At 46.0% G+C, this 26,254-nt stretch overlaps 1 protein-coding gene across 1 annotated transcript in view; it reads left to right on the top strand.

The window, feature by feature from the left end:
- Positions 1–18,768: 18,768 nt before the first annotated feature.
- Positions 18,769–26,254, top strand: part of LOC144797958 (extracellular calcium-sensing receptor-like) — a 92,467-nt gene continuing 84,981 nt past the window's right edge. Inside the window, exons 1-2 of the mRNA XM_078668763.1 lie at positions 18,769–18,810; positions 24,715–25,554. Of these exons, the coding sequence (XP_078524889.1) occupies positions 18,769–18,810; positions 24,715–25,554 (882 nt within the window). The remainder of the gene's footprint in view (positions 18,811–24,714; positions 25,555–26,254) is intronic.

A 26,254-nucleotide genomic window follows, 5' to 3' on the forward strand; every position in this document is an offset into this window, starting at 1 on the left:
AGTATACATGGACGACACACCATTCCCATACCATATAAATGAAGGAAACCCATATCATCCCCACATTGTGTGCAGGTTGAGTTAGGGCTTCTTCCTATTTTGTGCATTTTATATTTCAAGTGAATATGTAGGGTTGAAGTCTGTTACGTCCTGTGGGTGCTCTTATGAAGCTTCAAGTGCATGCCAGACCTTAAGTTATCAGAAAAATCGTGTAATACGAAGGTCAAACTCTGTCTGTGTTGGCTGAATGTTTTGACACTTGAGGCCTTCTAAACATCCCCTGCCCTGGTTGTTCTCATGGTGTTCCACTCAGAAAATCCATGCAACCTCTGCAGCCATTTCCTGTGCCAAAGGGAAGTTTCTTTAGTGCTCCACCAATGCCAATTCATCTCTCTGTTGTAAACAGGGAGTTAGGTCCTGGGACGTACGGGCAGCTGGACCATATGTAAATCTTAGAAAAAGCGTAGTGCTGGCCGTACAAATACTTTGTAACGTCTCCTTAATTGGAGTAACAAATCACCTATTGATTGAGGATTTGTATGGTATTTTTATTTATACCTTATGAATTATTCATTTTCAAACAACACATTATAGTTTGACGAAAAAGACATCCAATATATACACAATTATTCAAAAACTCAACAGTACAAAATTATGACACTACTACATAAAACATGAAGCAAAACATTTCATATGGACATTTCATATGTACATTTGCACAATATTCAAATTTGGTCAATATCATATATACATTACCAAAATGTTCATATTATTGATGCAATTCCAATCAAGGAATGGTGAACACAATTAAGAGAAAATCAAGAAGAAATCAAATGGAGAACAGATGAATCAGTAACATGCACAATCTTAATCAGTGAAAGAAAAGAAAACACTGAATCAATGTTTCAATCATTCAAAAGTGCTATTCTCCAATAGGCCGACGCGTTTCGAACTCGAGATATGAATTAACGGGTTCTCATCAGGGCTGGGTGATTTTCCTGTTTGATTTTGTGCAAAAGATAAAGAGAAAAATATATGCATGAGTTCCTGAATTAAAAAAGCCTCTGTAAAAAGCTCCAATGTGAACTGTAATTATGATGGGGTTATCTTACAAAAGGCCGTCGCACTTTTTCTATAGGGTTTCAGTTGGGGGGTTCAGTTGCTTATTGTGGTCCCTGCCGGAATTTCTGAAAGAGGGACAATTTGTGCCAGGATAAAGTCAGTTTTTGATGCCAACAGCGTGCACCATTTTATGGACATTTGTGACATTTATTACCTGAAGCTGTTTGCATGGGGCATCTCTGGTGATTACACAGGGGACTTGTGACGTGCCCACCGGGACCGGTTGCGAGCCTAAAGGGTTAAAATGGGGTGGGATGTAAAAGATACTCGTTTTTTGCTGAACCAGGTATGCAAAGTTTTAACTGAGCAACGCATGTACCTGCGCTTGGCTTCAAGTGTTTTCAAAACCTCCGTCGGTTATACTGGTGTATCACAGATGATTTTCGGGCAGATCAGCGTGGTTTAGTGCAGTGCAGGACCTGCAAGTGGCAACATAGGTCGTTTGTACCATCATTACCAAAAAGCGCTGACTTCTAAACTCACATTATCATAATGCAAGGCAACAATTATTCACAACAGGCAGACGCTTGTACCTTGAATTCAGGTCATGTATTTTGAACTGCTTGTTGCGAGTTTAGGGCTGCATCCCTGAAGACCAAGTCAGATCGTGATTAAATCTGCAGGAAAAACGGGCGCTCAGTCACTGACTGGTTTATTTATAAAATATCCCTGATTCAAAGCGGTAGCGATTGCTGGGGTTCACTTACCTTTTGGCTTTGTGTTAAAGGCTCTCCTTCCAAGTGCTGGCGACCAAACATCAATGCGCCATGTTGGAAGGGGGGTGGGTACTATATTAAGTCACCTGACTTCAGGAATTGTGGGACATGTAGTCCGGGCATATGTCATTATGTTTCTGCAGTGGAGATTTACATTTATAATCTTGAAATTTCAGACATAGAGTTTAGCCCAGTCTGGTGGCTATTAAATCGTAATATCAAGTAAGCTTCCTTTTTAAGTAGTGATTCAGAAAAGGGGGTGGTGATGAACAGAGTGCCTGAATTAAGCAGACCACTCTTACCCAGTCCAAAGATCAGGGCTTGATCCATCACCTTTTTTTAGCTCACTGCACCATCCCAGCTCAGAACTTGGCTATATGCAAATTAGTCTGTTCCTGTCCCAGTGCATGATGGGAACAGGGCAAACCAAACTACCAAGCCAATTCTTATACTGGGAAGGAAACAAGCTTCCGGGGACCGGTTTCTGCCATTTCAGGCGTCTTCGGCCCGGCTTGCTTGAATCCTGATGGTGCAATGAGCAAGGGACTCACATCTGAGTATACCCTTCCACGCTTATGGTGGACAAAATGATTCAGAAAAGGGGGTGGTGATGAACAGAGTGCCTGAATTAAGCAGACCACTCTTACCCAGTCCAAAGATCAGGGCTTGATCCATCACCGTTTTTTAGCTCACTGCACCATCCCAGCTCAGAACTTGGCTATATGCAAATTAGTCTGTTCCTGTCCCAGTGCATGATGGGAACAGGGCAAACCAAACTACCAAGCCAATTCTTATACTGGGAAGGAAACAAGCTTCCGGGGACCGGTTTCTGCCATTTCAGGCGTCTTCGGCCCGGCTTGCTTGAATCCTGATGGTGCAATGAGCAAGGGACTCACATCTGAGTATACCCTTCCACGCTTATGGTGGACAAAATGATTCAGAAAAGGGGGTGGTGATGAACAGAGTGCCTGAATTAAGCAGACCACTCTTACCCAGTCCAAAGATCAGGGCTTGATCCATCACCGTTTTTTAGCTCACTGCACCATCCCAGCTCAGAACTTGGCTATATGCAAATTAGTCTGTTCCTGTCCCAGTGCATGATGGGAACAGGGCAAACCAAACTACCAAGCCAATTCTTATACTGGGAAGGAAACAAGCTTCCGGGGACCGGTTTCTGCCATTTCAGGCGTCTTCGGCCCGGCTTGCTTGAATCCTGATGGTGCAATGAGCAAGGGACTCACATCTGAGTATACCCTTCCACGCTTATGGTGGACAAAATGATTCAGAAAAGGGGGTGGTGATGAACAGAGTGCCTGAATTAAGCAGACCACTCTTACCCAGTCCAAAGATCAGGGCTTGATCCATCACCGTTTTTTAGCTCACTGCACCATCCCAGCTCAGAACTTGGCTATATGCAAATTAGTCTGTTCCTGTCCCAGTGCATGATGGGAACAGGGCAAACCAAACTACCAAGCCAATTCTTATACTGGGAAGGAAACAAGCTTCCGGGGACCGGTTTCTGCCATTTCAGGCGTCTTCGGCCCGGCTTGCTTGAATCCTGATGGTACAATGAGCAAGGGACTCACATCTGAGTATACCCTTCCACGCTTATGGTGGACAAAATGATTCAGAAAAGGGGGTGGTGATGAACAGAGTGCCTGAATTAAGCAGACCACTCTTACCCAGTCCAAAGATCAGGGCTTGATCCATCACCGTTTTTTAGCTCACTGCACCATCCCAGCTCAGAACTTGGCTATATGCAAATTAGTCTGTTCCTGTCCCAGTGCATGATGGGAACAGGGCAAACCAAACTACCAAGCCAATTCTTATACTGGGAAGGAAACAAGCTTCCGGGGACCGGTTTCTGCCATTTCAGGCGTCTTCGGCCCGGCTTGCTTGAATCCTGATGGTGCAATGAGCAAGGGACTCACATCTGAGTATACCCTTCCACGCTTATGGTGGACAAAATGATTCAGAAAAGGGGGTGGTGATGAACAGAGTGCCTGAATTAAGCAGACCACTCTTACCCAGTCCAAAGATCAGGGCTTGATCCATCACCGTTTTTTAGCTCACTGCACCATCCCAGCTCAGAACTTGGCTATATGCAAATTAGTCTGTTCCTGTCCCAGTGCATGATGGGAACAGGGCAAACCAAACTACCAAGCCAATTCTTATACTGGGAAGGAAACAAGCTTCCGGGGACCGGTTTCTACCATTTCAGGCGTCTTCGGCCCGGCTTGCTTGAATCCTGATGGTGCAATGAGCAAGGGACTCACATCTGAGTATACCCTTCCACGCTTATGGTGGACAAAATGATTCAGAAAAGGGGGTGGTGATGAACAGAGTGCCTGAATTAAGCAGACCACTCTTACCCAGTCCAAAGATCAGGGCTTGATCCATCACCGTTTTTTAGCTCACTGCACCATCCCAGCTCAGAACTTGGCTATATGCAAATTAGTCTGTTCCTGTCCCAGTGCATGATGGGAACAGGGCAAACCAAACTACCAAGCCAATTCTTATACTGGGAAGGAAACAAGCTTCCGGGGACCGGTTTCTGCCATTTCAGGCGTCTTCGGCCCGGCTTGCTTGAATCCTGATGGTGCAATGAGCAAGGGACTCACATCTGAGTATACCCTTCCACGCTTATGGTGGACAAAATGATTCAGAAAAGGGGGTGGTGATGAACAGAGTGCCTGAATTAAGCAGACCACTCTTACCCAGTCCAAAGATCAGGGCTTGATCCATCACCGTTTTTTAGCTCACTGCACCATCCCAGCTCAGAACTTGGCTATATGCAAATTAGTCTGTTCCTGTCCCAGTGCATGATGGGAACAGGGCAAACCAAACTACCAAGCCAATTCTTATCCTGGGAAGGAAACAAGCTTCCGGGGACCGGTTTCTGCCATTTCAGGCGTCTTCGGCCCGGCTTGCTTGAATCCTGATGGTGCAATGAGCAAGGGACTCACATCTGAGTATACCCTTCCACGCTTATGGTGGACAAAATGATTCAGAAAAGGGGGTGGTGATGAACAGAGTGCCTGAATTAAGCAGACCACTCTTACCCAGTCCAAAGATCAGGGCTTGATCCATCACCGTTTTTTAGCTCACTGCACCATCCCAGCTCAGAACTTGGCTATATGCAAATTAGTCTGTTCCTGTCCCAGTGCATGATGGGAACAGGGCAAACCAAACTACCAAGCCAATTCTTATCCTGGGAAGGAAACAAGCTTCCGGGGACCGGTTTCTGCCATTTCAGGCGTCTTCGGCCCGGCTTGCTTGAATCCTGATGGTGCAATGAGCAAGGGACTCACATCTGAGTATACCCTTCCACGCTTATGGTGGACAAAATGATTCAGAAAAGGGGGTGGTGATGAACAGAGTGCCTGAATTAAGCAGACCACTCTTACCCAGTCCAAAGATCAGGGCTTGATCCATCACCGTTTTTTAGCTCACTGCACCATCCCAGCTTAGAACTTGGCTATATGCAAATTAGTCTGTTCCTGTCCCAGTGCATGATGGGAACAGGGCGAACCAAACTACCAAGCCAATTCTTATACTGGGAAGGAAACAAGCTTCCGGGGACCGGTTTCTGCCATTTCAGGCGTCTTCGGCCCGGCTTGCTTGAATCCTGATGGTGCAATGAGCAAGGGACTCACATCTGAGTATACCCTTCCACGCTTATGGTGGACAAAATGATTCAGAAAAGGGGGTGGTGATGAACAGAGTGCCTGAATTAAGCAGACCACTCTTACCCAGTCCAAAGATCAGGGCTTGATCCATCACCGTTTTTTAGCTCACTGCACCATCCCAGCTCAGAACTTGGCTATATGCAAATTAGTCTGTTCCTGTCCCAGTGCATGATGGGAACAGGGCAAACCAAACTACCAAGCCAATTCTTATACTGGGAAGGAAACAAGCTTCCGGGGACCGGTTTCTGCCATTTCAGGCGTCTTCGGCCCGGCTTGCTTGAATCCTGATGGTGCAATGAGCAAGGGACTCACATCTGAGTATACCCTTCCACGCTTATGGTGGACAAAATGATTCAGAAAAGGGGGAGGTGATGAACAGAGTGCCTGAATTAAGCAGACCACTCTTACCCAGTCCAAAGATCAGGGCTTGATCCATCACCGTTTTTTAGCTCACTGCACCATCCCAGCTCAGAACTTGGCTATATGCAAATTAGTCTGTTCCTGTCCCAGTGCATGATGGGAACAGGGCAAACCAAACTACCAAGCCAATTCTTATACTGGGAAGGAAACAAGCTTCCGGGGACCGGTTTCTGCCATTTCAGGCGTCTTCGGCCCGGCTTGCTTGAATCCTGATGGTGCAATGAGCAAGGGACTCACATCTGAGTATACCCTTCCACGCTTATGGTGGACAAAATGATTCAGAAAAGGGGGTGGTGATGAACAGAGTGCCTGAATTAAGCAGACCACTCTTACCCAGTCCAAAGATCAGGGCTTGATCCATCACCGTTTTTTAGCTCACTGCACCATCCCAGCTCAGAACTTGGCTATATGCAAATTAGTCTGTTCCTGTCCCAGTGCATGATGGGAACAGGGCAAACCAAACTACCAAGCCAATTCTTATACTGGGAAGGAAACAAGCTTCCGGGGACCGGTTTCTGCCATTTCAGGCGTCTTCGGCCCGGCTTGCTTGAATCCTGATGGTGCAATGAGCAAGGGACTCACATCTGAGTATACCCTTCCACGCTTATGGTGGATAAAATGATTCAGAAAAGGGGGTGGTGATGAACAGAGTGCCTGAATTAAGCAGACCACTCTTACCCAGTCCAAAGATCAGGGCTTGATCCATCACCGTTGTTTAGCTCACTGCACCATCCCAGCTCAGAACTTGGCTATATGCAAATTAGTCTGTTCCTGTCCCAGTGCATGATGGGAACAGGGCAAACCAAACTACCAAGCCAATTCTTATACTGGGAAGGAAACAAGCTTCCGGGGACCGGTTTCTGCCATTTCAGGTGTCTTCGGCCCGGCTTGCTTGAATCCTGATGGTGCAATGAGCAAGGGACTCACATCTGAGTATACCCTTCCACGCTTATGGTGGACAAAATGATTCAGAAAAGGGGGTGGTGATGAACAGAGTGCCTGAATTAAGCAGACCACTCTTACCCAGTCCAAAGATCAGGGCTTGATCCATCACCGTTTTTTAGCTCACTGCACCATCCCAGCTCAGAACTTGGCTATATGCAAATTAGTCTGTTCCTGTCCCAGTGCAATAACTAATATTGATATAGACTTACATCAACAGGGTAAACAGTTTTACTTACATGTATAGAGGTCTTCTCAGTGTATAATGAGAAGTATTTTCTCTATGTTTATTTTCCTGCCGATCACGTGATTTTGGATGTGCCTGTGTGTTTAAATTTCCTGTTTGTTGTATTACAACTTGAGTGACCAAGGACAGTTGGTGTCCGAAACGCATCTCCAGACATGCACCTTATGGTCTAATAAATCAGCTTTATATAACGGCAAACCAGCTAATTTCATGTCCGTGAATCCGTCGTTTGCATGATTGCTTGGATATTGCCAGTGTATGTTAGAAAATATACAGCAGAGCAGTAACAGCACTACAACGCAAATCAGCCAACCCAGCAATGCACAGCAGGACGCTAAGCAGTTACTTAACCCCTTCGCTGCGGGGGTTATTTTCCCGGTGTGCTGTGGGGGAGGGGGCGCGCACGGCGCCCGCATGCTCAACACGAGCTGAGCTCGTCATGAGGCACGGCGCTCCTGTGCTCATTAGGAGCTCAGCTCGTCACAGGTGCATTACCTGCCGTGGAACGCTCAGCACAGCAGGGGAATTATCCCCGCATGCGAGCGTTCCACGGCTCATGACGAGCTGAGCTCGTCATGAGCACCGGAGCTCCGTGGCTCATGACGAGCTCAGCTCGTCATGAGCATGCAAGAGGTTAAAACACTGGAGAAAAAAAAAATACGTCCGAGATCACAAAGTGGTGGGAACACAAATCTCTCACGAAGAATGTAGAAGCGGGTAGAGTGCCACGAGGTTTACAAATACTTTTAGCTCCAAGTTTTGAGGATCCGAACCCCGCAATGCTGAAGGAGTGGGGGGGGGGAGAGCAACTTATTGGCCTCAATGAATTTGGTGAACATACTAATCAAGTATGCTGTACTCGACCGACAAAAACTGCTGGAAGAAATAAAACAATTGAATGAGGAGCTTGATGGCATAACCGACGCAGATGCCAAGTCATTAATTGAAACCACACGAAAAGAAATCAGTGAAAGGCTCCGCAAACACGAAGATAGAATCAAAATTAGAAAAGTGCACAAATTTGCGAGAGACCACAAGGAATAGAGTTGGGCCCAATTTATACCTTTTCGCGGAAATATGACGCAGCCAAACAACTGAAATTAACTCATGCGGCGCAAATGAAGGGGAATCTAAGAGTGCTCATAGCCAAGCTGGCATCAATGCGGATTCGGATGCAGATACTGTTTCAATTACAAGTGTATCCAGCGCAACTGGTTCAGATTTAAGCAGTACAGAAGGAAGAGCAGCTAGTAGAATACTTGATTTGGGTGAAGGAATTGATTTTTTAGTGGAGGAGCGGTTACAAACACTCCGCCCCAGATTATGAAACAACAACTGCGCAAAAAGCGTAACGCAAAACGCAAGGCAAGAAGAAAGAGGTGTAAAGCCGCAGCAGCAACAAGCACAAAAAAAAGAAACCTTGGTTCAACAAGAAAAAGTAACACACGACTGTACCATTATCAATTTGTTGGATGTAACTGCTGCGGAGGAACAGCTTCTAACCTTGGGGTTAAATTAATCCCCTGAAAGTACGTTTAATTACACCAATACAAGATTTGTTCCGCTTCATTAGAAAGCTCAAACTAAAAAAGGTTTTCTCTACTGAATAATCCCCTAAAATGGGTTAACGACCAAATGACACCGAACCACCACAAAGTCGTAAAACCTCAGTTCCAGCCGCATAAGATGCTAAACTATTACTTACACTTTGTGATCTGGGCGATTGGCACAAATCTACAAAAAGCTCTGACAGTACGGAACCCCCAGCGCACAGCAGGAATTACAAGGCATTGCCATAAGACAGAAAGGAGCAGGCGATAGTCCTTTCAAACCATCAAGCACATTCATGCCTGTTATGCCTAAAGAAATGCCAGAAACCGGTCCCCGGAAGCTTGTCTCCTTTCTGGTGAAGAATTGGCTTGGTAGTTTGGTCTGCCCTGTTCCCATGATGCACTGGGCCAGGGACAGACTAATTTGCATATAGCCAGGTTCTGAGCTGGGATGGGGCAGTGAGCTAAATAACGGTGATGGATCAAGCCCTGATCTTTGGACTGGGTAAGAGTGGTCTGCTTAATTCAGACACTGTTCATCACCACCCCCTTTTCTGAATCGTTTTTGGCCACTATAGGTGTGGCAGGGTATACTCAGACATGAGTCCCTTGCTCACTGCTCCATCAGGATTCAAGCAAGCCGGGCCGACGACGGCTGAAATGCCAGAAACCGGTCCCCGGAAGCTTGTCTCCTTTCTGGTGAAGAATTGGCTTGGTAGTTTAGTCTGCCCTGTTCCCATGATGCACTGGGCCAGGGACAGACTAATTTGCATATAGCCAGGTTCGAGCTGGGATGGGGCAGTGAGCTAAATAACGGTGATGGATCAAGCCCTGATCTTTGGACTGGGTAAGAGTGGTCTGCTTAATTCAGACACTCTGTTCATCACCACCCCCTTTTCTGAATCGTTTTGGCCACTATAGGTGTGGCAGGGTATACTCAGACATGAGTCCCTTGCTCACTGCTCCATCAGGATTCAAGCAAGCCGGGCCGACGACGGCTGAAATGCCAGACACCGGTCCCCGGAAGCTTGTCTCCTTTCTGGTGAAGAATTGGCTTGGTAGTTTAGTCTGCCCTGTTCCCATGATGCACTGGGCCAGGGACAGACTAATTTGCATATAGCCAGGTTCTGAGCTGGGATGGGGCAGTGAGCTAAATAACGGTGATGGATCAAGCCCTGATCTTTGGACTGGGTAAGAGTGGTCTGCTTAATTCAGACACTCTGTTCATCACCACCCCCTTTTCTGAATCGTTTTTGGCCACTATAGGTGTGGCAGGGTATACTCAGACATGAGTCCCTTGCTCACTGCTCCATCAGGATTCAAGCAAGCCGGGCCGACGAGGCTGAAATGCCAGAAACCGGTCCCCGGTAGCTTGTCTCCTTTCTGGTGAAGAATTGGCTTGGTAGTTTGGTCTGCCCTGTTCCCATGATGCACTGGGCCAGGGACAGACTAATTTGCATATAGCCAGGTTCTGAGCTGGGATGGGGCAGTGAGCTAAATAACGGTGATGGATCAAGCCCTGATCTTTGGACTGGGTAAGAGTGGTCTGCTTAATTCAGACACTCTGTTCATCACCACCCCCTTTTCTGAATCGTTTTTGGCCACTATAGGTGTGGCAGGGTATACTCAGACATGAGTCCCTTGCTCACTGCTCCATCAGGATTCAAGCAAGCCGGGCCGACGAGGCTGAAATGCCAGAAACCGGTCCCCGGTAGCTTGTCTCCTTTCTGGTGAAGAATTGGCTTGGTAGTTTGGTCTGCCCTGTTCCCATGATGCACTGGGCCAGGGACAGACTAATTTGCATATAGCCAGGTTCTGAGCTGGGATGGGGCAGTGAGCTAAATAACGGTGATGGATCAAGCCCTGATCTTTGGACTGGGTAAGAGTGGTCTGCTTAATTCAGACACTCTGTTCATCACCACCCCCTTTTCTGAATCGTTTTTGGCCACTATAGGTGTGGCAGGGTATACTCAGACATGAGTCCCTTGCTCACTGCTCCATCAGGATTCAAGCAAGCCGGGCCGACGAGGCTGAAATGCCAGAAACCGGTCCCCGGTAGCTTGTCTCCTTTCTGGTGAAGAATTGGCTTGGTAGTTTGGTCTGCCCTGTTCCCATGATGCACTGGGCCAGGGACAGACTAATTTGCATATAGCCAGGTTCTGAGCTGGGATGGGGCAGTGAGCTAAATAACGGTGATGGATCAAGCCCTGATCTTTGGACTGGGTAAGAGTGGTCTGCTTAATTCAGACACTCTGTTCATCACCACCCCCTTTTCTGAATCGTTTTTGGCCACTATAGGTGTGGCAGGGTATACTCAGACATGAGTCCCTTGCTCACTGCTCCATCAGGATTCAAGCAAGCCGGGCCGACGAGGCTGAAATGCCAGAAACCGGTCCCCGGTAGCTTGTCTCCTTTCTGGTGAAGAATTGGCTTGGTAGTTTGGTCTGCCCTGTTCCCATGATGCACTGGGCCAGGGACAGACTAATTTGCATATAGCCAGGTTCTGAGCTGGGATGGGGCAGTGAGCTAAATAACGGTGATGGATCAAGCCCTGATCTTTGGACTGGGTAAGAGTGGTCTGCTTAATTCAGACACTCTGTTCATCACCACCCCCTTTTCTGAATCGTTTTTGGCCACTATAGGTGTGGCAGGGTATACTCAGACATGAGTCCCTTGCTCACTGCTCCATCAGGATTCAAGCAAGCCGGGCCGACGAGGCTGAAATGCCAGAAACCGGTCCCCGGTAGCTTGTCTCCTTTCTGGTGAAGAATTGGCTTGGTAGTTTGGTCTGCCCTGTTCCCATGATGCACTGGGCCAGGGACAGACTAATTTGCATATAGCCAGGTTCTGAGCTGGGATGGGGCAGTGAGCTAAATAACGGTGATGGATCAAGCCCTGATCTTTGGACTGGGTAAGAGTGGTCTGCTTAATTCAGACACTCTGTTCATCACCACCCCCTTTTCTGAATCGTTTTTGGCCACTATAGGTGTGGCAGGGTATACTCAGACATGAGTCCCTTGCTCACTGCTCCATCAGGATTCAAGCAAGCCGGGTCGACGAGGCTGAAATGCCAGAAACCGGTCTCCGGTAGCTTGTCTCCTTTCTGGTGAAGAATTGGCTTGGTAGTTTGGTCTGCCCTGTTCCCATGATGCACTGGGCCAGGGACAGACTAATTTGCATATAGCCAGGTTCTGAGCTGGGATGGGGCAGTGAGCTAAATAACGGTGATGGATCAAGCCCTGATCTTTGGACTGGGTAAGAGTGGTCTGCTTAATTCAGACACTCTGTTCATCACCACCCCCTTTTCTGAATCGTTTTTGGCCACTATAGGTGTGGCAGGGTATACTCAGACATGAGTCCCTTGCTCACTGCTCCATCAGGATTCAAGCAAGCCGGGCCGACGAGGCTGAAATGCCAGAAACCGGTCCCCGGTAGCTTGTCTCCTTTCTGGTGAAGAATTGGCTTGGTAGTTTCGTCTGCCCTGTTCCCATGATGCACTGGGCCAGGGACAGACTAATTTGCATATAGCCAGGTTCTGAGCTGGGATGGGGCAGTGAGCTAAATAACGGTGATGGATCAAGCCCTGATCTTTGGACTGGGTAAGAGTGGTCTGCTTAATTCAGACACTCTGTTCATCACCACCCCCTTTTCTGAATCGTTTTTGGCCACTATAGGTGTGGCAGGGTATACTCAGACATGAGTCCCTTGCTCACTGCTCCATCAGGATTCAAGCAAGCCGGGCCGACGAGGCTGAAATGCCAGAAACCGGTCCCCGGTAGCTTGTCTCCTTTCTGGTGAAGAATTGGCTTGGTAGTTTGGTCTGCCCTGTTCCCATGATGCACTGGGCCAGGGACAGACTAATTTGCATATAGCCAGGTTCTGAGCTGGGATGGGGCAGTGAGCTAAATAACGGTGATGGATCAAGCCCTGATCTTTGGACTGGGTAAGAGTGGTCTGCTTAATTCAGACACTCTGTTCATCACCACCCCCTTTTCTGAATCGTTTTTGGCCACTATAGGTGTGGCAGGGTATACTCAGACATGAGTCCCTTGCTCACTGCTCCATCAGGATTCAAGCAAGCCGGGCCGACGAGGCTGAAATGCCAGAAACCGGTCCCCGGTAGCTTGTCTCCTTTCTGGTGAAGAATTGGCTTGGTAGTTTGGTCTGCCCTGTTCCCATGATGCACTGGGCCAGGGACAGACTAATTTGCATATAGCCAGGTTCTGAGCTGGGATGGGGCAGTGAGCTAAATAACGGTGATGGATCAAGCCCTGATCTTTGGACTGGGTAAGAGTGGTCTGCTTAATTCAGACACTCTGTTCATCACCACCCCCTTTTCTGAATCGTTTTTGGCCACTATAGGTGTGGCAGGGTATACTCAGACATGAGTCCCTTGCTCACTGCTCCATCAGGATTCAAGCAAGCCGGGCCGACGAGGCTGAAATGCCAGAAACCGGTCCCGGTAGCTTGTCTCCTTTCTGGTGAAGAATTGGCTTGGTAGTTTGGTCTGCCCTGTTCCCATGATGCACTGGGCCAGGGACAGACTAATTTGCATATAGCCAGGTTCTGAGCTGGGATGGGGCAGTGAGCTAAATAACGGTGATGGATCAAGCCCTGATCTTTGGACTGGGTAAGAGTGGTCTGCTTAATTCAGACACTCTGTTCATCACCACCCCCTTTTCTGAATCGTTTTTGGCCACTATAGGTGTGGCAGGGTATACTCAGACATGAGTCCCTTGCTCACTGCTCCATCAGGATTCAAGCAAGCCGGGCCGACGAGGCTGAAATGCCAGAAACCGGTCCCCGGTAGCTTGTCTCCTTTCTGGTGAAGAATTGGCTTGGTAGTTTGGTCTGCCCTGTTCCCATGATGCACTGGGCCAGGGACAGACTAATTTGCATATAGCCAGGTTCTGAGCTGGGATGGGGCAGTGAGCTAAATAACGGTGATGGGTCAAGCCCTGATCTTTGGACTGGGTAAGAGTGGTCTGCTTAATTCAGACACTCTGTTCATCACCACCCCCTTTTCTGAATCGTTTTTGGCCACTATAGGTGTGGCAGGGTATACTCAGACATGAGTCCCTTGCTCACTGCTCCATCAGGATTCAAGCAAGCCGGGCCGACGAGGCTGAAATGCCAGAAACCGGTCCCCGGTAGCTTGTCTCCTTTCTGGTGAAGAATTGGCTTGGTAGTTTGGTCTGCCCTGTTCCCATGATGCACTGGGCCAGGGACAGACTAATTTGCATATAGCCAGGTTCTGAGCTGGGATGGGGCAGTGAGCTAAATAACGGTGATGGATCAAGCCCTGATCTTTGGACTGGGTAAGAGTGGTCTGCTTAATTCAGACACTCTGTTCATCACCACCCCCTTTTCTGAATCGTTTTTGGCCACTATAGGTGTGGCAGGGTATACTCAGACATGAGTCCCTTGCTCACTGCTCCATCAGGATTCAAGCAAGCCGGGCCGACGAGGCTGAAATGCCAGAAACCGGTCCCGGTAGCTTGTCTCCTTTCTGGTGAAGAATTGGCTTGGTAGTTTGGTCTGCCCTGTTCCCATGATGCACTGGGCCAGGGACAGACTAATTTGCATATAGCCAGGTTCTGAGCTGGGATGGGGCAGTGAGCTAAATAACGGTGATGGATCAAGCCCTGATCTTTGGACTGGGTAAGAGTGGTCTGCTTAATTCAGACACTCTGTTCATCACCACCCCCTTTTCTGAATCGTTTTTGGCCACTATAGGTGTGGCAGGGTATACTCAGACATGAGTCCCTTGCTCACTGCTCCATCAGGATTCAAGCAAGCCGGGCCGACGAGGCTGAAATGCCAGAAACCGGTCCCCGGTAGCTTGTCTCCTTTCTGGTGAAGAATTGGCTTGGTAGTTTGGTCTGCCCTGTTCCCATGATGCACTGGGCCAGGGACAGACTAATTTGCATATAGCCAGGTTCTGAGCTGGGATGGGGCAGTGAGCTAAATAACGGTGATGGATCAAGCCCTGATCTTTGGACTGGGTAAGAGTGGTCTGCTTAATTCAGACACTCTGTTCATCACCACACCCTTTTCTGAATCGTTCCTTTTTAAGTAGGGCATCATCAACATCAAGGACTCTTCTATTGTGCCCAATTGTGTGCAGGACTGTCCATTTAAAGTCCATCTCTGTGTGCCCATGATCCACAAAATGTTGTACCATGGGAGCAGATGTGACTTTATTCTTAATGCGCGATCTATGTTGGGTGACTCGGGCATTAATTTGCTAGTTCGTTTTGCCTATGTCCAGTTTGTTGCACACGCAAATAATTGCGTAAACCACATTTTTGGTTTTGCAATTGCTGAAGTTTTCATTTTTCCATTTTGTATGTCTGTGGGTGAATTCACTGCCCTCGATCGTTGTGTCACACGACACGCAGGTGCCACATCTGTGGTGGCCCGTGATCTGTTTCAAGCCCCATGCTGATAGCAAGTCATGTTTAGGTTTATCCACCCTTATATCAGCACGAATAATCTGTTGTCCGATGCTTTTATTTTTTTTAAAAGCAAAGATGGGCTTCGGAAATGGGCATTCCAGCTCTTCAAGCAAATGCCAGTTCTTAAGTATAGTCTGTCTAATTTGGTGGGCATGGGCGCCAAACGTTGTCACACAAACCATTTTGTCTAGTTCCGGTTTGGTTTTGCGTTCGAGTAGGCACTCTCGTGGAGTGTAACATGCCCTCTTGCATGCGTGTTTGAGCAGTTTTCTGGGGTAACCCCTCGTCACCATCTCTTCGCAAAAATTCTTGGCATGTGAATCAAAATCTGTAATCTCTGAGCAGTTCCTCCTTATGCGGAGCAGCTGTCCATAGGGCAAATTAGTCCTCAAATTCCTTGGGTGTGCACTCTGATGGTGGAGGATAGTATTTCTGTCAGTCTCTTTCTTAAAAAGAGATGATTTGAGACGTCCTTCCTTACATTTTATTTCAACATCTAGGAACGTCATCGTAGCATTGCTCTGTTCCATTGAAAACTTAATGTCCGGATGCTTATTATTGAGCCACTGATGGAATTCAGTCAATTTGGTGTGGTTCCCCTGCCACAGGAGCCACACGTCGTCAATATATCTGAGCCACTGTTTAATGTGTTTCTTGTATGGATTATTGTTCTCCACGAATTTGTTCTCGTACTCAGCCATAAACAATACGGCCATCTCCGGCGCATAGGGACAACCCATGGCTGTCCCCTTGATTTGAACGAAGAACTCATCGTTAAAGCGAAAGTAATTTTTCTTCAACGTGAGCTCAGCAAGTTCTAAAATGAAAGACGTGGGAACCCTGTGTGGTCGTATTCTCCTATCTAGGTATAGCTCCATCACCTCTAGTGCTTCACTTTGAGGGATTTGCGTATACAATGATGTCACGTCCATTGTGACCATGATTTCGGTGGAGGCGTTGAACTCCATGTTTTCAATTTTTACCAGGAAATCCGTGGTGTCCTGTAAGTATGATTTAACAGTGGTCAAAAACGGTTTCAAAAAATAGTCAACGTATTTGGACAGCGGTTCCAGGCACGAGTCACACCCTGAGACGATCGGTCTTCCAGGGGGCTCTGCTGGGTTCTTATGTATCTTGGGAAGAAGATATAACACGGGTGTGCGGGGGAATTTTTTCACTAGAAAGTCTTTTTCTTTCCCACCCACATACCCACCGTCATATCCCTTTTGGATAAGGTCCACAATTATTCCTTGGATTTCTTTTGTTGGGTCCACAGTTACTTTTCTGTACCAGGTTTGGTTGTTTACCTGGAGTTCACCTTCCTTCAAGTATTTATCCCTCGGCCACAGAACCGTTGCTCCGCCCTTGTCGGCGGGCTTTACTATGATTGTGCCGTCTTCGCTGAGGCCCCTCAGTGCTATCCGTTTGTTTTTACTCAAATTGGGTTTGACAAACATGTGCTTATTCTCAAGATTGTTAATTGAGGAAAGAACCACTTCCTCAAAAGCACGAATCTGTTTAGGAATATTCTGGTTGGGAATAAATGTGGACTTGTTCCTCAGCCCAGTTGTTTCATAGTTGTTTGTGAGTGGCTGGTTGTGAAAGAAAGCCTTGAGCCGGATCTTACGGCAAAATGCGATCATTTCCATTTTAGTTTTAGTGAAATTTGGCCGTGTGTTCGGCACAAATTTCAGTCCCAAGTTGAGCACAGATTGCTCGTCCGCTGTAAGAATTTTAGTTGACAAGTTAACTACTGAAGATGGCGCCTCTATGATTTGTAGGAGTTTTTCCGGGTGCGCATTTCCCATGGTATTTTTTGTCTGGGTTTGCTTTGCTGGCCTTTCTCTAAAAAAGAGACCTGTTTCTTGTTGGTATTACCTCGTGATTCAGGGCCGGACGAGTCAGATGAAGATGATGTCTCTGAAAAAGTTTTAAACCTGTTTCGTGATCGTCCCTGATAGTTATAAAGGGCCCCCCTTGCTTCGGCCTGAGAATAGTAATCGTCCTTCAAGAACGGATAGGCTTTCTCCAAAGTGAAGGATTTGGAGTCCCTTTCGTATTGGGCTGTTTTATTGTTTATGGCAGTGTCTTTAAAAGCCAAAATCTCTTTTTCGATTTTTTCGAGCAGTGCTTTGGCATCAGTAACTAACTGATTATCCTGGATACTTTTGGTGACTTCCTCAATTTCTTCTAATTCCTTCTGACACAAACGTTGAGCTGTCTCAATCGTGTGGACCATGAGGTCCCTACTACACTTAGTATTTATACAACTGAAACCCTTTTTGTATTCCGCATCATCTGTGAAGATCACCGGCACATTTTTTACTTGAAGTCCCCAAGGGATGGTGCCACCCTTCAGGTGCCTCAAAAGAAAATGGCCGTGTAGTTCGGTTAGAATATGTTTTTTGCTGAGTCTGATTAATTTATCAGATTCATTTTGTTGCTGTGCGGTGGTGCTTAAGTCGATGTTGGAGAATGGAGCAGAGGCTATTAAAGACTGAATGTGATTTTCAGTAAACGACAGGGTGTCTTTCTCGGACATATCTAGGAGGGGCGAGGCCGTCCCTCCACTGGATCAAATCTTAATGAGTTAAGTGCACGTATTACTTTTAGTGCCCTTACAACTCTCGCGGGCATTCACCCGCCCTAAACTGTTGTAAACAGGGAGTTAGGTCCTGGGACGTACGGGCAGCTGGACCATATGTAAATCTTAGAAAAAGCGTAGTGCTGGCCGTACAAATACTTTGTAACGTCTCCTTAATTGGAGTAACAAATCACCTATTGATTGAGGATTTGTATGGTATTTTTATTTATACCTTATGAATTATTCATTTTCAAACAACACATTATAGTTTGACGAAAAAGACATCCAATATATACACAATTATTCAAAAACTCAACAGTACAAAATTATGACACTACTACATAAAACATGAAGCAAAACATTTCATATGCACATTTCATATGTACATTTGCACAATATTCAAATTTGGTCAATATCATATATACATTACCAAAATGTTCATATTATTGATGCAATTCCAATCAAGGAATGGTGAACACAATTAAGAGAAAATCAAGAAGAAATCAAATGGAGAACAGATGAATCAGTAACATGCACAATCTTAATCAGTGAAAGAAAAGAAAACACTGAATCAATGTTTCAATCATTCAAAAGTGCTATTCTCCAATAGGCCGACGCGTTTCGAACTCGAGATATGAATTAACGGGTTCTCATCAGGGCTGGGTGATTTTCCTGTTTGATTTTGTGCAAAAAATAAAGAGAAAAATATATGCATGAGTTCCTGAATTAAAAAAGCCTCTGTAAAAAGCTCCAATGTGAACTGTAATTATGATGGGGTTACCTTACAAAAGGCCGTCGCACTTTTTCTATAGGGTTTCAGTTGGGGGGTTCAGTTGCTTATTGTGGTCCCTGCCGGAATTTCTGAAAGAGGGACAATTTGTGCCAGGATAAAGTCCGTTTTTGATGCTAACAGCGTGCACCATTTTATGGACATTTGTGACATTTATTACCTGAAGCTGTTTGCATGGGGCATCTCTGGTGATTACACAGGGGACTTGTGACGTGCCCACCGGGACCGGTTGCGAGCCTAAAGGGTTAAAATGGGGTGGGATGTAAAAGATACTCGTTTTTTGCTGAACCAGGTATGCAAAGTTTTAACTGAGCAACGCATGTACCTGCGCTTGGCTTCAAGTGTTTTCAAAACCTCAGTCGGTTATACTGGTGTATCACAGATGATTTTCGGGCAGATCAGCGTGGTTTAGTGCAGTGCAGGACCTGCAAGTGGCAACATAGGTCGTTTGTACCATCATTACCAAAAAGCGCTGACTTCTAAACTCACATTATCATAATGCAAGGCAACAATTATTCACAACAGGCAGACGCTTTTACCTTGAATTCAGGTCATGTATTTTGAACTGCTTGTTGCGAGTTTAGGGCTGCATCCCTGAAGACCAAGTCAGATCGTGATTAAATCTGCAGGAAAAACGGGCGCTCAGTCACTGACTGGTTTATTTATAAAATATCCCTGATTCAAAGCGGTAGCGATTGCTGGGGTTCACTTACCTTTTGGCTTTGTGTTAAAGGCTCTCCTTCCAAGTGCTGGCGACCAAACATCAATGCGCCATGTTGGAAGGGGGGTGGGTACTATATTAAGTCACCTGACTTCAGGAATTGTGGGACATGTAGTCCGGGGATATGTCATTATGTTTCTGCAGTGGAGATTTACATTTATAATCTTGAAATTTCAGACATAGAGTTTAGCCCAGTCTGGTGGCTATTAAATCGTAATATCAAGTAAGCTTCCTTTTTAAGTAGGGCATCATCAACATCAAGGACTCTTCTATTGTGCCCAATTGTGTGCAGGACTGTCCATTTAAAGTCCATCTCTGTGTGCCCATGATCCACAAAATGTTGTACCATGGGAGCAGATGTGACTTTATTCTTAATGCGCGATCTATGTTGGGTGACTCGGGCATTAATTTGCTGGTTCGTTCATCTCTCTGAGCGGAGCACCCAGTGCCAGAATTCAAGAGCAATTCTGGTAACCATGGACAACTCTCTGGTACTCTGCAGCTATATTGTTGGGACCGGTAATAATGGAGACATTTTTAGAAAGATTTTAAGGTTGTATAATATATCCATACTAATATAATAAAGTAAGAGACCAAACCTTTCAGGCGGGTAAGCTCCGGAACCACTGCACCAACCGGAACACCGAATACAGCATTGGAAAGGTGAGGCAAAGCAGATGGACATAGGCTATACTCCAGCGCAAAATGTAGTTTGGAAGGGACAAAGCACGTTGTGGGACAAAGTAGTCCGTTGGATGTAGCACCACCTCTGAGGTGGGCGTTTGCGTTCAGCATTATGTTATGTTTGAAGCGTGAGAATAGCGTCACACACGCTCAACTTCTGCGCCGAGCAGGTACACACGCTGAACTTTGGCGCCTTAATCAGCGGATACAGCGGGCAGAGACTTAGTGCGATGCCACAAAGGAGAAGCAAGGACGACTGAGTCACGGAACTGTGAGGTGCGCAGGACCCGAAAATGGAAAACGTGCCCAGCTGAGCCACAATTGCAGACACACGCTGAACGTCGGCGCATTAATCAGCGGATGCAGTGGGAAGAGACTAAGTGCGATGCCACAAAGGAGAAGCAAGGACAACTGAGTGACAGAACTGTGAGGTGCGCAGGACCCGAAAATGGAAAACGTGGCTAGGTGAGCCACCATTGCAGGCTTCTGTTTCATACCCGGACAACGTCGGGACGGGCCGCTAGTGCCGAATAAAGCTTGATTGAATTGACAGGAAAAGTGGAACTTCCGCAACCACAACCTCCAGCCATCTTGTGGACCCTGCCCTGCTTATAAGCAGCCATTCTTTTATTACCAGCAGTTGGGCAGCTTGCTAGTACTGCCTAATATTGGCAGAACTTCAAACCCCCATCATACCTTGACTGTATGTAGTTATTAAACACTGCTTCTCTAACACAAAAGAAGAAGTTATCTCTTTACCGGGGATCCAGGGTTTTAGCCAAGTAGTGAAGAATAATTCAGGTTTGCTACCTTTATACCCTGACCAAGCAAATGCTCCTAGAGTGGCCCACCTCATCCTCAGCTCTATGTTGCAGGCTGATTTTGGTGTGCAGCTGCTTGAATTTTTTTGGGGAGGTGTACTGACTTCATACTTCACCATAGAAACATGGCTTTTAACTGCTGTGGTCTGCCCATTTTTGCAGATCCTGCCATAGGCGCGATACTTTCACACCAACTTATAGTCAACGGTAACAGGCATAAATTTGCACATGCCACCACAAATGCAGGACCCAGGACCCAGACCAACCGCGTGCTTCAGAGCAATCCAGGCGCTATTTAGAAGTTCTAAAAAAAAGAGACCTTATGCCCCTCCCCCGACTATTTGCTACGATGATGAGGGGAGATCGGACACCCCTACTTCCACTCCTATGGCACTCACAGTCCTAAATCTGCTGGGCCACCACACCAACAGGCCTGGTGAGGAAGATCACAGAAGTGGGCATCTCCATTTTAGAAGATATCACAGGGACCCAGGGCAAGGGAGTGACTGATCTCCAATTGATGCTCCCAGGACCAGAGCATAGTAAAGCCAGGAGGGCTTAGGATCGCTGAGATACGCACCATCTCCCCTCTGGAGGTCTCAGAAGTGGCACAGGGCACCTTGTATCCAGTTCTTTTCAGGCTTTGTTCCAGTCCCCTTATTGTCCAAGGTAGGTGCTCAGCCAGGGCAAACTGCTAATCCCCTCTGCATCCAACAACTTCTTCACCTGGGAAGCCCCCGCCCTGTATGGCGATCATTCAGAGCACTTCCTACCGCACCCGGCAGCAACGAAAAATAATCGTACGCAGTCATTCTGGTCTCATCTTGCTATCTGCACACTCGGCTTGCTTCAGATAATCGTGTCGCTAGAGGGTGGGGGTGCTCAGAAGGGATTGGTCAGAATCACCCCACTTGATCCCAGAGATTAACCTGGGAGCATCTCCAAATTGTGACCCATCAACATGAAGGTGAAAGATTTAGAGGCTCCATGTGTTTGGAAAGTTAGAGTCTTGCGCCCACCATCTAACGCTACCAAGTCCCACCTAAGGTTTATCTCACTGTTAACTAGTTGTAAATAAAACCAGGTAGGATGGTCACTTCTCCATTGATTCTGGATAGGCCATTCTCAAAATCCCTGGGTTTCTGTTGTTGCACCAATACTGTTCAACTTGTACACAGAACCCATTAGAATCTGATTGGAGGAGTTCGGCATCGCTATTCACCAATATTCTTTGTTGTTCATTCACCAATATTCTTTGCCAATGTCTCCATAAATGATTAACAACAATCTCTCAATGCTGTAATGCAATCTACCACAAAATTACTGTCAAGAAAGAAAGGATTTGATGACATTAACACTGTGCTAGAAGGCCTTCACTCTTTTACACCAAATTCAAAATTATATTCAAGCCGGACAGCATCATCTTCAAGTAGCTTCATCACCAACAACCCTGGTCACATGTTGGGTTCACATGTTTCTTAATTTCAGTAGCCAAGAAAAAGCTAATTTAGCTTTGTCATAAGGCATATATTGGAGGAGTGGAATACTTCATCACAAATGTGATGAGATCCCGTCCGCCGTATTAATAATATCCCACTATCTCCTATGCAGATCGTAATATAGTGGAGGGGATATCCATCACATTTGCAACTTAGGCCACATGTACTAGGAAATGTTGGAGCACGGAGCTGTCCAAAATTTGGTAGCACCACACGCCTACATTTCCAAAATGCAGAGATGCGCCGTATACCCCGCCAACATATGGAGAACAAAGCGGTACAAAAGCTTTGTTCACCATAAGTTGGCAGGGTATTCTCAGACGTGAGTCCCTTGCTCACTTTGTCACTGGATTCAAGCAAGCCTGGCTGAAGAAGGCTGAAATGCCAGAAACCGGTCCTAGAAAGCTTGTTTCCGGTACAGGGAAGGCATGGCTTGGTAGTTCAGGCTGGACTGTTCCCATGAGGCACAGGGTCAGACTGATTTGCATATGGTCACGTCTGAACTGGGGTGGCAGAGTGGGCTAAAGAACGGCGATGAATTAAACCCAGATCTTTTGACTGGGTGTGAGTGTTTGATTGGTTCAGATGCTCCGTCCATCACCACTCCCTTTTGTACCGCTATGTGCAGAAAGGTGTCCATTCCTGCACATAAACAATCCTTAATGGTGATTTGGTATATGCAGCAGTTTATGTGCAGGAACACCTTCCTGCACATAAAGGGACACCTTCCTGCACATAAACAATCATTCATGGTGTTTTGCTCTTTCTATGTGTCCTGCAGAAAAAGTAACAGCGAGGAGAAATAAAAGTATTTGTCCTCGTATTGCTATTGTAACGCCTGCTTTTGCATGGCATTCATTTTGGCTCTGCCTCAGGTGTACACATCCTTGAAAATCTGGGGCAGCGTCAAAAAGCAATGGGTGTTGCGTTAGAATTCCCACAGCAACACCTACTGTACACCCCTTTCACGCAGATACCTGTATGAAAGGGAACCACATTTACAAAGTGGCGTTAAGCCACAAAACGTGGCTTAACACCACTTTGTAAATATGGAGCAGGGCGTTGTGCTGCCGAAAAGCCAATAAAAGTGACGGTGCTATGGAGCAACACACTTGTGAATATGCCCCTATGAGCCTTATTTGGATCTTGGCAGATGCAATACTTCGGGGAAGGCAACAGTGAAAGCTCTGGCAGCCATTTCATGTGCCAAAGGAGGGATTCTTTTGTGATCCACCCATGCAACTTCATCTCTCCAAACGGAACGACCACTGCCAGAATTTAAGTGCAATCCTGGTAACCGTAGACAGCTCCCTTTTGTAAGATTGCGAAAGTGGCAATACCGCTATCTCTAAAGAGGAGTGAACAAGAAGGCACATTTTTTCATATCCTTTAGGAATGTCCAATGATCAAAGAGTATTGGAAACAAATAACAGAAATTATGGCCCAGTTGATGTCATGATCAGTCCTGGTGGATGCCAAGAGGCGTATTTTAAATATACCTGGGGAGGAGCCATGGCCCAGATTTCAAAATATAAGGCTAACACTGGCGGAAGGAGTGGCCAAGCAGAATATAGCAAGGGCATGGGTAAAGAGGCAGCTCGACCATGGAAGAATAGATATCAGATGTGGGCTGGTGTCAGAGAGAGGAACGAGTGGTGTATCAGAGTATGAGGTGTCCCAAGAGATGGGAGAAGGTGTGGGGGGATGGAGGGCTTTCCAAGGTATTTAGGGTGAGGGAAGACAGAGGGAATAGAGGATAAGTATGACATCCGGGATCCTTCCTTACTTTAGGACAGAGCAATAAAGTGGATGATGGGACGTAAATGAACAATATGATGAAGACATTATGCTCAAATGTAAAATGTACTAATGCATGTTTAGTATGCAGTATGATGATTGCATCTCCAAACATCTGTCTATGCTGTATGATACACGTCTAAATAAAAAGAATTTCAAAAAATTAAATGGTGGTCTCTGTCTGTTAATTCTTTCAGAGGTCTTTCATACTCTTTAGGGGGTCACTGGTATAGGGGCTATCCACCAATGGCAGAAAACCTCCATATGAGCTTTTCCATGAATTAGAGAAAACCTGGAATTCAGCTACCTCAGAAAGCACTGTGTTGAGTAGCAGTGATGACAGCATGTGCACTTTCTGACTTCAGTCCAATAGCCATGCATTTACTCAATAAATAATTTTGAGTCAAGAAATAATTTTACTCAATAAGTAAATAGATCCAATTCTATATTAGGACCTGCAACAAACCTCTGCACTTTGGATGTCATCTTTGTGTCTTTCCAGATTGTCAACAAATAAAAATAAATGCAAAATTGCCTTCTTTGATCTATGAACCCCAATGAGGGAATACAAGATATGTGTAATTAATTCATAGTGCATTCAGTTATGCACATGTGATGTTACATCAAGGCTCGTGTTTAGTCAGAAGATAATTGAACCTCTTCCTTTTTTCCAGGTGTGTTACTTTTCATCCAGCCCTCTGCTAAAGGACAAGTTGCAGTTTCCATCATTCCTACGCAGCGTGCCTTCTGATGATGTCCAAGCAATGGGAATTGCTAGGCTGGTAGTGCAGTTTGGCTGGACATGGGTGGGTCTGCTTTCTTCAGATAATGACTTGGGTGATATTGGATCATCTATTGTGAAGGAAGAGTTTCAGAAGCAGGGAGTCTGTGTCGCTTTCCATGAGATCATCCCATTGGTGACAACAGCCCTTAAAGTCAATGCCATTGTTGAAGTGGTCAAGAAGTCCTCAGCCAATGTCATTATTGTCTACTCTAATGAACCATTTAGAAACCCAGTAATAACTGCACTTTCAAGAGAGAATCTAACTGGAAAGGTTTGGATCCCCATTTCTATAGGGTCCATCTTGCTCAAGTATAACACACAAGAGGTAGAAGACATGCTGAATGGTGCCCTTGGGTTTGAAATGCAGGAGAGGTGGATTCCTGGTTTGAAAGAGTTTCTTCTTAAAGTTCACCCCTCCTCACCGCTAAATAATATGTTTGCTAATTATTTCTGGCAAGAGGCTTTTGGGTGCCAATGGCCACGACAAGACACTAGCATTAACCAGTCAGATGGAAATGTAAAGATGGAAGCATTTTGTTCAGGTGCTGAGGACCTGAGAACATTCAAGAACCCTTCATTTAACAACCCAACTGCGAGAATCAACTATAATGTATATAATGCTGTTTACATGGTGGCTAATGCACTTGAAGACATTAGGTCATGTAAACCAGGGCAAGGACCCTTCATCAACAATTCCTGTGCTGATCTACGGACCATGACACCATGGCAGGTGAGAAGTGCTGATAGGTGGAAAAGCATTATACCATCCAAAATGTCTCAGAGCACTGTTTTTCCCCATTCAATTGTATGTAATACATAACATTCTGTGGACCACAGCCTTGTGTCTTAGTGGAAGAATTTTTTTAAAGATAAAAGCCATAACACCTTCATGTTGCTGGAAATATGAAGGTTCCAGTCTTCACCAAAAGGGTCAGAGGGAGATAGAAGACATGGAGAGGGAAATGCAGCTGAGGGAGAAGTAAATAATAATAATAATAATAATAATAATAATAATAGCAGCATTTGTAAAGCACAGGGGGCCGTCGGGAAGATCAAGCGAGCTATTGCCCAGAGTCACATGGTGCTGGGCTAACATGCCGCAAGCACCGGGGACCGAACTGTGAGCCTCAACCACGCCTAGTTTCAAAGGGTTCTCATATAGTACTTCTCATTCTTTGAAAAAAAAAGTTTTTCCTAGGTGTTTATTTAAGAACATAAACAGCAAACAATGCAACAAGCTTAGAAACATTGCAGCTCACTCCCTGAAATATTCAGCGGTTAAGCAGAAGAAATTCTTTGAGATAGGTATACGGCGCTCTAAGTCTTGTAAAGGGCCTTAGGTCGAACTGGTATGAGATATCAAAGGATATATGTAAACTGATTTAGAGTTTGTAGATACATAGCACTCAAAAAGGATTTTTTTGCAATGT

The sequence above is a fragment of the Lissotriton helveticus genome, chromosome 12 (genome assembly GCF_964261635.1).
Source record: "Lissotriton helveticus chromosome 12, aLisHel1.1, whole genome shotgun sequence".
Taxonomy (NCBI): Eukaryota; Metazoa; Chordata; class Amphibia; order Caudata; family Salamandridae; genus Lissotriton; species Lissotriton helveticus.